Source organism: Nansenia antarctica, assembly GCF_963989245.1.
Source record: "Nansenia antarctica genome assembly, chromosome: 19".
Lineage (NCBI taxonomy): Eukaryota > Metazoa > Chordata > Actinopteri > Argentiniformes > Microstomatidae > Nansenia > Nansenia antarctica.
Genome location: NC_137692.1, coordinates 13078917 through 13093225, shown reverse-complemented (window position 1 = coordinate 13093225; position 14309 = coordinate 13078917). Strand labels below are relative to the sequence as shown.

Sequence of the window (14309 nt, the reverse complement as noted above, 5' to 3'; positions counted from 1 at the left end):
TCTCTCCACAAATGAACTGATGTGTTCCTACTTCCTCTAACCCTTAAACCTTGGCCATGAATAATAACTTCCGTGGTAGCTCAGCCTTCTACTCAGAAATTAACATGTTAGTCCTTCACCTAGACCTCCACCATCCTAGTCATCACATGTTAGACCTCCACCATCCTAGTTATCACATGTTAGACCTCCACCACCCTAGTTATCACATGTTAGACCTCCACCATCCTAGTTATCACATGTTAGACCTCCACCACCCTAGTTATCACATGTTAGACCTCCACCCTCCTAGTTATCACATGTTAGACCTCCACCCTCCTAGTTATCACATGTTAGACCTCCACCACCCTAGTTATCACATGTTAGACCTCCACCATCCTAGTTATCACATGTTAGACCTCCACCATCTTAGTTATCACATGTTAGACCTCCACCATCCTAGTTATCACATGTTAGACCTCCACCATCTTAGTTATCACATGTTAGACCTCCACCATCCTAGTTATCACATGTTAGTCCTTTACCACCCTAGTTATCACAAGACACTCTGGGTTCGCCTGCCCAGCACCTCCGATCCGGTTTTTAGCTAATCTCTATCTCTCTCTCTCTCTCTCTCTCTCTCTCTCTCTCTCTCTCTCTCTCTCTCTCTCTCTCTCTCTCTCTCTCTCTCTCTCTCTTTTTCTTTCTCTCTCTCTCTCTCTCTCTCTCTCTCTCTCTCTAGGTCTGGTCCAGCGATGTGTAATCATTCAGAAAGATGAGAATGGCTTCGGGCTGACTGTCAGTGGAGACAACCCAGTGTTTGTCCAGCTCGTCAAAGAAGGTAAGACGTTAGATACCGCCGAGGTAAGCCTTGACTGCTGTGGTTGCTGTGGTGGAACTCCTGGACAAGTACATGCAGTGAGTTTGAACTGTTGTGAGTAGTTGCACTAAACCAATAGACACCCAAAAACAGTTGAGAGAGACATAGCTACTCTACGACAATGCACGTGAACAGAGTTGACTGTAAATCTTTCGCTTGACTGTTTTTACCCGTAGTCGTTTCCTAATGGATGTAGTGGCTACGGCCTTTGCTCAGCGAGAGCTGTGTTCTGTAGCAGACCCTGGCTCCAACCCCAGGCAGCCATAGCGTGGCCCTTCTAGAGGCTGATGTGTGTTGTCAGCAGGTCAGAGGAGAGTTGATGCACTGTGAGCTACACACAAAGATATACACACACACACACACACACACAGACATACACGCGCACAGACAAACACACACAGCATCACCACCACACACATACACACTAGACACAATAGACTGATTCTAAATGTAGATTAATGAAGACTGAGAGAGAAGCTGCAGCTATAAGGGCTTCTTCATAAGCACATTAGAGAGTCCAAACATCTCTGGCTGGATGGGAGTTTAGCAATGTTGCTAACTACAATAGGCTAGTACAGTATACTATAAGCTAGTACCGTACACTATAGGCTAGTACAGTATACTATAAGCTAGTACCATATACTATGGCTAGGCGCCCCCTAAAGATCCCACTCAGCCTGGTCACAGCTCAGATGAATAACGCCAGTCTCTGATGTACTGTCTGCGGAGTCATTTATGCTGATAGACTATAACGGTGAAGACGGCAGGGAAATACCTGTATATGTAATATGATATCAAATACGGAAGAGGACCAGCACACTCGATTAAGTTTCATATCGATTTAATAATACGCAGGCAACATTTGTACATGTCCAGTGACTACACTGTAACCTAAGCCCTCGATCCAAGTGTACGGCTCTCTCATTCTCATTGATGTTGATCTAGTTACAGCATGGACAACGCTAATGTCTGGCTCGTTTGTTTTTCACGTGTCTGCTGACTCTACAGTACTCCTATCCCATAATAACCCCCCTCTCTCAGGCCTAAAGCCCAGTGTTTTTCGGCCGAGCTGTCAAATGGACCCTTCCATTTAGCGCAACCACTGTTATGGTCTATGATAGCATAACACAGCAGTCATGAGTTCTTGCAAATTATAGACTCTTGCAGCGCTTTAATGGGTGTGTCTTCTACAGCAGAGTAGTATAGTATATGTGTTCTTTCAATGCTAATGATGTTTATTCTGTGTGTTTCTGACTCTTGTCCACTGTGTTTCCTAGATGGAGCTGCTATGCGTGCAGGCGTACAGACTGGTGACAGGATCATCAAGGTACAGTATACTATAGGCTAGTACAGTATACTATAGGGTAGTACAGTACACTATAGGCTAGTACAGTATACTATAGGCTAGTACAGTATACTATAGGCTAGTACAGTATACTATAGGCTAGTATAGTATACAATAAGCTAGTACTGTATACTATGGCTAGGCGCCCCTTGGTATAGTACAATATATTATAGGCCCCTTGGTACAGTACAGTGTACTCTTGGATATGAGCCTCTTGCCTGCCTAGGCGTATTCTCTAGCCAAACAAACAAATATTATATTTTGATCCTCAGATCTGGCTCCTTACCGCCACCTGCTGGCTAAACCTCATCACAACATTAGCATTAGCATTAGCATTAGTCATAGGGGGAGTGTGTGAAGACAATAAATGAACTACTGTATTAAATGAATTACTCTGATTCACCGACTAACCTTTTTCTCTCAGGTGAACGGGACCCTAGTAACACATTCAAACCACGTTGAAGTGGTCAAGCTCATCAAATGTAAGTATCTCGGGGTTGGGTCGTATTTATTGTTGTGTTTTGTTGTTGTTAAGTTATGGCCAAGAAAGTGACAAGTTGCATTTCCCTACAGCACCTCTCACACACTAACCGAACCCAACTCACTGTGGTGTTGTTGTTGTTGTTGTTGTTGTTGCAGCGGGCTCCTATGTGGCTCTCACAGTGTTAGGCCGCCCCCCGGGGCTCACCCACATCCCCCTGTCCGAGGGGGACTCTGAGCTGGGGCTGGGAGGCTTCGGGGGTCACACAGACAGGCCCTCTTCCGTCAGCTCTCCTGACTCCCCGTCCCTAGGACTGCCCCCCGGCCAGCGCCCCTACAGTCCCCTGGACCGCATCACCTCTCCTCTACCAAGATGGGTACGACTTGTCGCCTTTTACCATCCTCCACTCTCTCTCTCTCTCTCTTCTCGATATCTCTCTGCCTGTCCTTGCTCCTCGGTAGCCCCCCTTATCTTCAGTGTAACCCCCCCCCCCCCCCCCTCTGCTCTCTCTCCCTGCCGCCTCCCCCCTCTATCTCTCTCCCTGTGCTCAGTCGTGGCTTCCATGTCTTACTATCAGCCATGCACTCCCCTATCTGTCAAATATGATGTCCTCCCTTGCTCTCTATCATAATGTGTTTTTCTCACTCTCTCTATCTCTCTCTCTGTTCTAAATGGCTGCTCCTCTACGTACAGGAAGAGAACAACAGTGTCCACAACCAGAAGGTGGACATCTTACAGAAGATGTTGTTTCAAGAGCAACAAAACCTGCAGGTGATATGTCTGTTGTTATTGAAGTCTTGAGTTGTGGTTCGGTCATGAGCCGTTGTACAGCGGTCATGAGCTCACGAGCTCCATTTGAGGACAAGTTCACTGTTCTGTATGAACGTAGGGAGTAGAACTGGAGTGTGGCTGGTGTTGATAAGAAGGAGGGTTTTCCTGTGGTTTGGAATAGGCAGTTACAGTATATCAGCAGCTCGGAGAGCCTGGACACACACAAATAAACACACACACACACACACACACACACACACACACTCACACACAGATAAGAACAGAGCAGAGCACACGTGTTTGTATGAATGTATTCGAAAGGTACAATTGTACTGTATTGCAAGCTATTGTACTCTACCCTTGTTCTAGGCCATGAAGGATGAGTACAGCAGGAGCCCCTCCCCCAGACTACTGAAGGACATCCAGGAGGCTAAGAAGCGCATTCCCCAGCTCCAGGCCCAGCTCAGCAAGGCCACTGGGGCACAGGTAATCCACCTAATCATACATCACCTCCTCTGTCGTTTAGAGCCTCAGAATATGACCTGCTGTACCTATAGGATCCTTGAAAAAACCGCGGTCTACAGTGCACACATATGCCCACGTCGGCATTGGGTTCGAATCCGGATCGAGTCCCATGCCCTGCTGACATGCCCTCTCTCTCCCTTCTTCTCCTTACTTTCCTGTCTGTCTTCACTACTATATCTGTCCAATAAAATGAATAATATGAGTGGGACTGCCCCCACTCAGAAAAAAGACCTTAAAAAAAAAGAATAAGATAACGTGGTTGTTTGTCCCCATGGTAACAGAAGGTGTTTCCCTGTGTCCTGTGTGGTGTGTCAGGATGGCGTGTCATTGGGGGAGGTGGACGACGGGGCCACGGTGGATCTGGAACACACTCCCTCCTCTAAGGCGGACAGCAGCACAGAGCACTCCTGGACCAGCAGCAACATGTCCCCTGTAAGTCTTTGTTTGTTCGGGGTGGTTATGGCTAGGGCTGGGCAAACGATCAACATTTCTTTTTCGATAATCGCAAGAATTAACAATCAATTATCGATTAATCGATAAGCTTTTTTTTCATTAAAAAAAATAATAAAAAAATCGGAATAGGGCAGAATAGGGCAGAAATAACAAGCATGTTTTCCTTGGGGAAAACTTTATTTGTGTTGCTATTGCACTCATTCATTCACATTCAAACTAGACACCACAGTCAGATAACAATCCTCTTAAACAAGGCAGTGAGTAGCCTAAATTGTTTAACTTAAAAACACATTTTACGTTATAAATAAAAATATAGAAAATAAGTAACTCACCATAGGAGCAGTAAAAAAACAGTTAATCACAAATAGGAGGATGACTGAAAAGGTTAGTGTCCTTAAAAAAAAAAAAAAAAAAAAAATATTATTATCGAGCAAAATATTTTGTGATCGACCAAGATCCTTATCGATCAATTATCGATCGTCGATCATTGATGCCCACCCCTAGTTATGGCTGCAGGAGGTAGAGCCGGGGGTCTAACGATCTCAAGACCGGCGGTTCGATCCCCGGCTGACCACGTGTCGAGGTGTCCTTGGGCAAGACACTTGACTTAACCCCACATTGCGCCCAATGAGTGTGGGCTGGCGCATTGCACGGTAGCTTGCCGCCATTGGTGTGTGAATGTGTGTGTGAATTGGTGAATGAGAGGCCGTTGTAAAGCGCTTTGGAATAAGGAACGATGTAAGTGGTCAATTTACCATTGACCATTAACAGTGGCTGTGGTCAAGGCAGTTGCGACTGAAGGACTTTTGACTACGGTCGACTGCGGTGTTTGTGATGACTGTAATGTCTAATGTATTTTCTCCCAATTACTATGGTAAACCACCAATGAATGAAATGACTAGTCAAGTGTTTTTTTTTATGGAGGGAGTCTCACACTCAGTACACCTAACCCACCTCTGAGAAACTCTTCTTTAGGTGTTTGATTGACAGCGTCATCCACCAATGTCTCTCCATGTGCAGGTTTTGCGTGGGGTTTCCCCCGCCTCGCCAGAGAGCCTGTACCAAAGAGACGTGTCCTACCCCAGCCCCAAGAGCACGCCCAGAGACAGCTTCAACTCCTGCCCTGAAGACACCACAGACCTGGTAGGAACACACGCAAACGCGCACGCACAGTCACACACAGTCACACACAGTCACACACAGTCACACACAGTCACACACAGACACACACAGACACACACAGACACACACAGTCACACACAGTCACACACAGACACACACAGACACACACACACACAGACCTGGAGCCTTTCTAACCGATAATTAAACAGTTGTCATAAATCACTTTATTGTCAATTCAGTGTATAGCCAGGAGTTGCACACACACATTTGACAAAAACACAAATCGAGATCTAAATCGTGTTTAACATACAAGGTTAATGACCTCTGAGCGAACGTGTGGTCAGTTGTCAAGGTGTAGTTACTGTCGTTGTTCTCTCTAGGACTGTCTCTCCCCCTCCACCTTCAGTAGCCCCTCCTCCCGTATTGTCTCCCAGATCATTGGTGCAGAGGACGACTACTTTGACTCTGACCAGGAACAGGTAAGTCCCCCTCCGTCTGCACACTACAGACTAACAACCTTTCCTGCCACCCAACCCGGAAACAAACAAACAAACAAATTCTAAAAAATAAATAATATGTTGTTTTCGGTCCTTTTAAAAGTGTCATCAGGAATGTTTTCTGACTGATATTGTCAGTGTTTTGAGTGCCACCTTTTACCCTTTTTTTGCATGTTGACTTTAAAGCCCAATGCACACGGCGTGCGATGCGATATTGTCGCACGACAACATTCGATTCTCCAATCACACCCACACACTTCGGTGGTGTGAATTGAGAATCGAATGTTGTCGTGCGACAAAATCGCACGCCGTGTGCATTGGCCTTAAGAGTTTTTTGGGGGGGTTTTACATGTATTTTTGACATGATGGAGTCTGTGTGTTTGTGTTCCAGGTGAACGGCCAGTGTAGCTGCTTCCTGAACATCGAGCTGCTCAAAGCTCGCCCCGCCCACCTGGCAGCGTTCCTGCATCACGTGGTCTCTCAGTTCGACCCTGCACCGCTGGTATAACTCCTCCCCTCTCGCTCACACCTGGCTGTGATGTCAGAGATGTATATCGTAATCTTTAACGTTGTCTTACTTTTCTGTGCGACAGGCTACAGAGCTCCCTGATGTGTGTGTGCCTAAACCTGTTTGTTTTTTTAACAGTATTTCCCATTTCTCTGTGTGTGTTTAGCTGTGCTACCTCCATGCTGAGCTGTACAAACAGACCAACTCCAAAGAGACCAGACGAGTGTTCATGGACTTCCATACGTTCTTCATCGACCGCGGTGCTGTAAGTACATTTAACCTCTCTCTCTCTCCTCACACCTAATACAATAGCTGCGTTCATAAATACACTCTGGAAATCTCATCAGCACTCATGGAATGCCTCTTGTCCAATCAAATTACTTGGTCCCTTTATGACATTGAATCCAGTGTGTGCTCCGACGCTCTCAGAGCGAATTTACGAACTTATAAGCCAATATATGATGTTGTCCATGGCAACACTACCCTATATTAGGGATGCACCGATACCGATACCAGTACACATACTCGTACACATACTCGTACACAATACTCGTACACAATACTCGTACACAATACTGCGCTCATGTACTCGTACTCATAAAACTACTCTGATACATCCGCTCCTGATACCACTTTACGGCAACGTAACGTAACCTCTCGTAGCAGGTAGGCAGAGGAAGAGCAATGTCAGCAGTTTAGAGATATTTTAGGATAAGCGATGATGATGACAAAAGTAGAGCAGACTGCAAACTATGCTGCAACCTATGCAAACTACCGACTGTAATGGTACATTACTCATATCGGTACTCGTATCTGCAAGTACCCAAATGTAAGTACTTGTACTTGATCTGAAAAAAAGTGGTATCAGCGCATCCCTACAATATATGATGCTGTCCATGGCAACACTACAATATATGATGCTGTCCATGGCAACACTATAATATATGATGCTGTCCATGGCAACACTATAGTATATGATGCTGTCCATGGCAACACTATAATATATGATGCTGTCCATGGCAACACTACAATATATGATGCTGTCCATGGCAACACTACAATATATGATGCTGTCCATGGCAACACTATAGTATATGATGCTGTCCATGGCAACACTACAATATATGATGCTGTCCATGGCAACACTATAGTATATGATGCTGTCCATGGCAACACTATAATATATGATGCTGTCCATGGCAACACTACAATATATGATGCTGTCCATGGCAACACTATAATATATGATGCTGTCCATGGCAACACTACAATATATGATGCTGTCCATGGCAACACTATAATATATAGTGTTGCCACGGACAAAGCGACTTGCAAAAAATAAATGTGTCTATGTAAGTGAATCATCTAACCATCAGTCATCGCAAGAAAAAGTAATCTATGCTCGGGCCAGGAGCAATTGGCAGTCATAATGCTAGAAGAATTAAGAATTAAGAGATTTCTTTCTCTCTTCATACAGAATTTAAAGGTACCAGTTCCTGAGTCCATCTCCTCTGACCTTGGTGAGTACTTTAAGTCCTAGTTTTGAGCAGTTTGAATAGTTTTGTACCCTGCACCTGGAGAATTTGTTTCCCAAAAGCTTTGTAGCTCAAGTAATACTTAATGTCTCCGACAACCCTGCTGCAAAGCCATAAAGAGAGTAGCAGTCAATGTTTGCAGGTCAATCTTCTTTAAAATGTATTAAATGAACAACATTGTTGGTCTAGGGGAGGCGTGGGGGTTGTAAAAAAAGAGATGGAGTACTACGTTAACTACAACGTTTTCTGGGAAACTCACTCCAGCACACATAAGCATGCTCGTTCCACATCACTGCTTGTCTTGACGATGTTTATGTCGGTGTCGGTGTCGATGTTCCAGATCGTCGCAGGACAGAGCTCATCCCAGAGGAACTGAACCGACAGTATGTCCAGCTCCTACAGGACACCCTGCTGCCTGACATCCAGAGGAACCTGGAGGATTTCAGGTGAAACACCCACCGTAGTCTTTACCCTACCAAGATGGCCGCCTTTCCCTGCCACAGGGATGTGTATGGGAATGACCTATTATGTCCTGAAGCTCTATAGAAACATATTATTAACTTTGCGATCTGTTGTAGGCTTATGCATTGTGTAATCTGTTAGCATTTTTAAGATCAGGTAACTGACTTGGTATGATATGTGACACGTTCTAATGCTTTGGTCCTCAGATCGGGATCCGATGTAACGATCTGACTTTTCTTTCGAAAAATGTGAAATACATTTCCGCGTCGTTGAAAATCACTGCTTGTTTTGTGAGCCTGCTAACAATGTAAAGTAGTGTTATAGTTAACTAGGTGGCAGTGGGGATTGCAGTATTTTGGCTTGACGTTGCGATTCTGAACAACGTTGAAACGTAGTTCTGTGTTTCAAAAGAAAAAGTCTGAACATTTTGATTGGTTGCCGATATGCGGACCGAAGCATTACAACGTGTCACATATGTGTTCTTGTAGGCAGAAGCGCAGTATGGGTCTGACCCTGGCGGAGGCAGAGCTGGCCAGACTGGACACAGAGCGTGTTAGAGACCGCGTGGCGCTGGAGAGGGAACGCTCCTGTGCCGAGAACATCATCACCAAGATAGAGGACGTCCTGTAAGTAACACACACACACACACGCACGCACGCACGCACACACACCCACACCCACACACCCACCCACCCACACACCCACACCCACACCCACACCCACACCCACACCCACACACACACACTCTCACACACACTCACACCCACACCCACACCCACACCCACACCCACGCACACACACACACTCACACACACACACACACTCACACTCACACTCACACTCACACACACACACATACACACACACATACACACACTCACACAGATATGTCATAGTATGACAGTCTGGTGGATCTCATTCACAATCAACACCTGTTCTCAGACCTGACAATAAGCTATCACAGCTAAGCAAGGAAAAATGGAGGAGTGGAGGAACCATAGTTGTTATAGTGATGAATGACATCAAGCTAACATTTATTTGCTCTATTTCAGAATCACAACCCAGCCCACAGAGGAAGATAAATGGTGAGTAGACTCTCCAGTTTGTCCTCATGAACTAGGGTTGAGAGAGAGGAGGGATGATATGCAGGATATGTGGATGGCCGGAATCAAACCAGACCCTGCCATTGTGTGGCTGCCTTAGTGAAACGCCAAACATTCATTGTTTGTCATTTAAAATTGATGCCAAGGGCTTGTCTATAAGCTCTCTACAACCCTCTTGAATTAAAGATGGCATTTTTGTAGTGTGTTCATAAGGGAATGTCTCAGATTGATACTGCAGGCAGCCTTATTGGAGATGCCATATGGTCCCAGCATATGATCCAAGATGGTTTGCTGAAGTAAAATGTAAAATGAAGTAAAAAAAACATATTTTGAAGGAGTTGTTCAGTGGCATATGGTCTCAGCCACATTCTAGTAGTGTCACATTCGAGTCTATACACAACGTGTGTTTCACATGAATCACATTCTGTTCACTTCTTCGTCAGTTAGATGAGATTGGTCTGAATATCAGGGCTAACTACTTGCTTAGGTTGGTTTATATGTTCCTGGTGCCAATGGAATAGTTCCAAAAGTCGAAACCTAAAGCAAAATCAAGCACAATCATCATACTTGTATGTATTTTGACATGATTGACCCTGTGTCTGCTGAACATGTACACTGTGTTTTCTTTCCAGCACTACAATGCAGTATGTCATTCTGACCTACATGAAGCACCTTGGTGTGAGGGTCAAAGAGCCACGCGGTCTGGAGCCCAAACGGGCCCGTATGAACTTCCTCCCCAAGATCACCAAGGTATGATGTCACACCCGAGCCCCTCACCTCGCTCCCCTCTCACCCTCACAACATCTCACCCTCACAACACTACATTACTGTACCGGAATACCCGCTGCCCCTTTCGCTCTATAGGCAGTAACGAAGATCTTAGAGTATGGTAAAGGTGTAAGCAAGATGGTCCAACTTGCCCTCTGAGAGATTAGGTGGAGTTTTCTCAGGTCCTCTGTGGTTCAGTTGGTAGAACATGGGGCTAACGACGCTTAGGTTGTGGGTTGGATTCCCACTGGGACCATATGTACTGAAATGTATGCACTCATTGCAATGTAAGTTGCTTTGGATAAAACCGTCAGCTAAATGGCAGTTATTTTCTCTCTTCTTCCACCTACACAAGTGTCACAGTGTTTCCTCTATATGCATTTATTCGTGGCGGCTAGATTTAGGCCGCTTCCAGACCAACATTTCGTTACGATTTAGGGCGTAGTTATAACAAATAACTGGCAATACAATATGTTACAATGTTGCAATTAACCTCGTCGTTTGTGTTCGCACTGCAATCGAGACTGAATCAGATAGCGAGGCGACGCGCTTTCAAAACAGTTTTGTGATTGGTCCGAATGTGTGTGTGTGTGTAATGCGCGTTCCGCATGTTCCGTTGCAGCTGTAGGATATATTGGTATTTGATCACCTTGTAGGAGTGACGGCAATAACAGGACGATCTAGTCGTTTTGCCGGTAGAAAAACAATCATGTGCGCTTTATTCTCACTCTCTGCATGCGTACTGACAACAACAACATTCATTCATCTCCGTCCCACTTATATCACGTCATATCACCCGCTAAGCAGCATGGGTGATGTAGTAAACATAAACATATAACAGTGCTTTATACAAGGCTGGAACGCCGTGAATTATGAATACTTTGCTCGCTAACGAGCGGTCACTACAACCTTCTATATAAAATCACCTGCTCGGCTTTAATGACTTAACCGCTATTTAAGAAATTATCATTGTTGCCACCCTGTAGTTTTTGGTGAAACTACGTCTTTGTTTTGAGCGCCAGTGCGCGTTTTATGCGTTGCGCGCGCGACAGATAGCCGCTCCGCCACTAATGTGAAAAATCCTGGAGGAAACACTGTCACTAAGAGTCACTAACGATGTCATTTCCTCTGACCAATAGAAGAGCATCAAGACAGAGAAGGAAGGGGAGGAGAAGGTGAAGAGAACCAGGTTTCCCAGCATCCTCGGACCTCAGCGCCGGCCCAGCCGCATCGAGGCCACTTCCAGTGAGTGTAACTAATGCACTATTAATACACTTGTTAACAATGATCAGTACAATATATAGGGGTAGTGGTGATCTAGTGGATAGTGAGTTGGACTGGTGATCGGAAGGTTGCGAGTTCAAATCCCCATCTGAAACACCACCACTAGTGTGCCCTTGAGGCACTTAGCCCTCAGTTACTCTAGGGGGACTGTCCCTGTAATCTGTAATTGTAAATCGCTTTGGATTAAAACCGTCTGCTAAATGGCAAATTGTATTGTGTGTGTGTGTGTGTGTGTCTGAGCAGTAGGCAAGGCCTTGGACTTAAACAAGCCGAGGCCTCAGAAGCAGCTGTCCCAGCCCACCCTGGGTGGCAGCGATCACCTGGACGGCGGTCGCCTGAGGGTCAGCCAGTCGAGCGAAGGCTCCGAGCTCACACACTCCTCCTCTCTCACCACCTCATCCCCCAACAGCAACACCTACAGTCCCTCGGGCGCAGCCAGTAGAGACACAGAGATAGGTAAACGCCTGAATAACACGCCCACCCCGAGTCCCTTATCAACACCCTATGTCAGGTGTCGTCATTATAGCATGATGCCGCTTTGCCTAAACTACCTGTTTTATAAATTGTGGAGCAATTCTTGATTTTTAAAACGGACTTTTATAGTAACTGGCTACTTGTGAAGGTACTTATATGCACTGTTTTGTTTGGTATTAAATGTGACTGGCTAAAGCAGTTGGCTAGCTGACCAATCTTCTATGCTAGCTTCGTCATTGCCAAACTTAATAAATATTGCACCCTTCTAAAATTCTTTGGTAGTCATGCAATCATTTAAAGTGCGTGTGTCCAGTGTAGCTGATCTGTTTCTTTTTCTTTATAAGTGATTTTTTCTGAGTGGGGCAGTCCCACTCATATTTTAATTTTTATTGACAGATACAGTAGAGATTTAGACAGGAAGGATGGGTGAGAGAGAGAGGAGGGATGACATGCAGGATATGTCCCCGGCCGGAATCGAACCGGGGACCCTGCGGTTACATGGTCAACGCTTAACCCACTACGCCACCTAAGCGTCCCTGCTGATCTGTTTCTGTTCCACTCTTCCTTCCCTCTCCCTAGGTGGGAGCCCTTACTCTGGCCTGTCCAGGTTGAGTGAAGGCCTCCACTCTGCAGACTTCCAGGACGGCAGTCCCCAGTACTCCCCCGGCACACCCTTTGACTACCCCTACAGCCTGGACCACCAACATGAGGACGACAGAGAGAGCGACAGGTAGGATAGGACACACACACACAGGGGAACAATATAGCTCTAAGGGGATCCATGGAACAGTGATACCTGGCAACAAAGTCTTCCACCTCAGGGTTCGACAGTAACGCAGTTTTACCTGGACCGGACCAAGTAAAACATTCGCCGGGATTGTTTTGCGCGAGCCCGACGACGCTGCTAGATCCCGGATGTTAAGCCCCGATAAGATAGAAGATATTATCAAAGCGTACGGGTGATCGACAGGCACGTATGCTTTGATAATATCTTCACTCACGATTATCTAGTCTAGTCTTGCGCCTGCGCTGTCTGTTGTTCTTCCTGCACACAAGTAAACATTTCGGGATCTAGCAGCGTCGTCGGGCTCGCGCAAACAATCCCGGCGAATGTTTCACTTGGTCCAGTCCAAATAAAACTGCGTTACTGTCGAACCCTGCACCTTCTGTATGGTAACAGGCAGTTCCACACTTAGTCTAATGTTTTCCCAGTAAAGTCATGAAATGTTCCATCTTGTTTGCCTTTGACCCTGCTAATGCAGTCTGGAGAGCAGGCCACATTGTTCTGTGGTCCTTGTGTGAACATGTCTCCTCTTGTTACAGAGTCCTAGACGGAGGCACACCCAAGGCCAATCGAAGGTGAGCTATTCTCTTGTTTGCATTCTGGCTACCTTTTATTTGACATGTTAATCTGGAAAAATCTATCAAACCTGTCTATCTGTCGTCTGTAACCCTGACAAAGGCAATATGAACGTGTTTATTTGTCGTCCATTCTGTCAAACGGTTTTCTGATAGATGTCCTACTGTATTCTGATAGATTCAGAATCCTATTGATTTGACGAGGCAGGTCGATGGTTGAATGTGTTAAGTCCCTCAGCTGATGTAGATCTACCCTGTTGCCTCTCTCTCGCTCTCTCTCTCTCTTTCTCTCTCTCTCTCTCTCCCAGGCTGGACGGCCTGGGTTTCACAGACGTGCAGAGTGAGGACGAGCAGGGGACGGACTCTGAGCACGACCCTCTGAACTGGCAGCAGCTGGTGGGGCCGGAGGTTCTGGCGGGCCTCAGACCACACCAGATCAAGAGGCAGGAGGTCATCAACGGTAACTAGCTAGCTAACTAACTGTCCTGGGGGGTATTCAATCAACATCGCTAACGGAAAAACCCGGCGGCTTATTTTTGATAAAAAAAAAGATTTATCAATATAAGCCTGGAGCTTTCGATAAGTCTCACGAGATTGGTCAGAAGAAGCCTGGATTTTCCTTTAGCGATGTTGATTCATTTCCCTCCCTGTACCTACACACTCGACACGCTAATACCGTCCCAGTCACATTGGCTCTACACTGGCCCTCCATGAACTCTCGAAGTACGAGATTACTCTTCAAGTAAAACATATCTGGGTCACTCCT

At 45.8% G+C, this 14309-nt stretch overlaps 1 protein-coding gene across 1 annotated transcript in view; it reads left to right on the top strand.

Moving 5' to 3' along the window:
• The window catches only part of arhgef12a (Rho guanine nucleotide exchange factor (GEF) 12a), a gene marked incomplete at its 5' end in the record, with an annotated part of 46372 nt that overhangs the window by 18896 nt on the left and 13167 nt on the right, over positions 1 to 14309 (top strand). Inside the window, 21 exons of the mRNA XM_080548939.1 lie at positions 719 to 817; positions 2134 to 2183; positions 2626 to 2683; positions 2841 to 3058; positions 3376 to 3453; positions 3823 to 3939; positions 4294 to 4410; positions 5452 to 5574; positions 5934 to 6032; positions 6442 to 6552; positions 6725 to 6823; positions 8036 to 8078; positions 8434 to 8539; positions 9044 to 9181; positions 9608 to 9640; positions 10291 to 10408; positions 11566 to 11671; positions 11954 to 12166; positions 12764 to 12914; positions 13508 to 13543; positions 13852 to 14003. Coding sequence (XP_080405065.1) covers positions 719 to 817; positions 2134 to 2183; positions 2626 to 2683; positions 2841 to 3058; positions 3376 to 3453; positions 3823 to 3939; positions 4294 to 4410; positions 5452 to 5574; positions 5934 to 6032; positions 6442 to 6552; positions 6725 to 6823; positions 8036 to 8078; positions 8434 to 8539; positions 9044 to 9181; positions 9608 to 9640; positions 10291 to 10408; positions 11566 to 11671; positions 11954 to 12166; positions 12764 to 12914; positions 13508 to 13543; positions 13852 to 14003 — 2265 coding nt within the window. The remainder of the gene's footprint in view (positions 1 to 718; positions 818 to 2133; positions 2184 to 2625; positions 2684 to 2840; positions 3059 to 3375; positions 3454 to 3822; positions 3940 to 4293; positions 4411 to 5451; positions 5575 to 5933; positions 6033 to 6441; positions 6553 to 6724; positions 6824 to 8035; positions 8079 to 8433; positions 8540 to 9043; positions 9182 to 9607; positions 9641 to 10290; positions 10409 to 11565; positions 11672 to 11953; positions 12167 to 12763; positions 12915 to 13507; positions 13544 to 13851; positions 14004 to 14309) is intronic.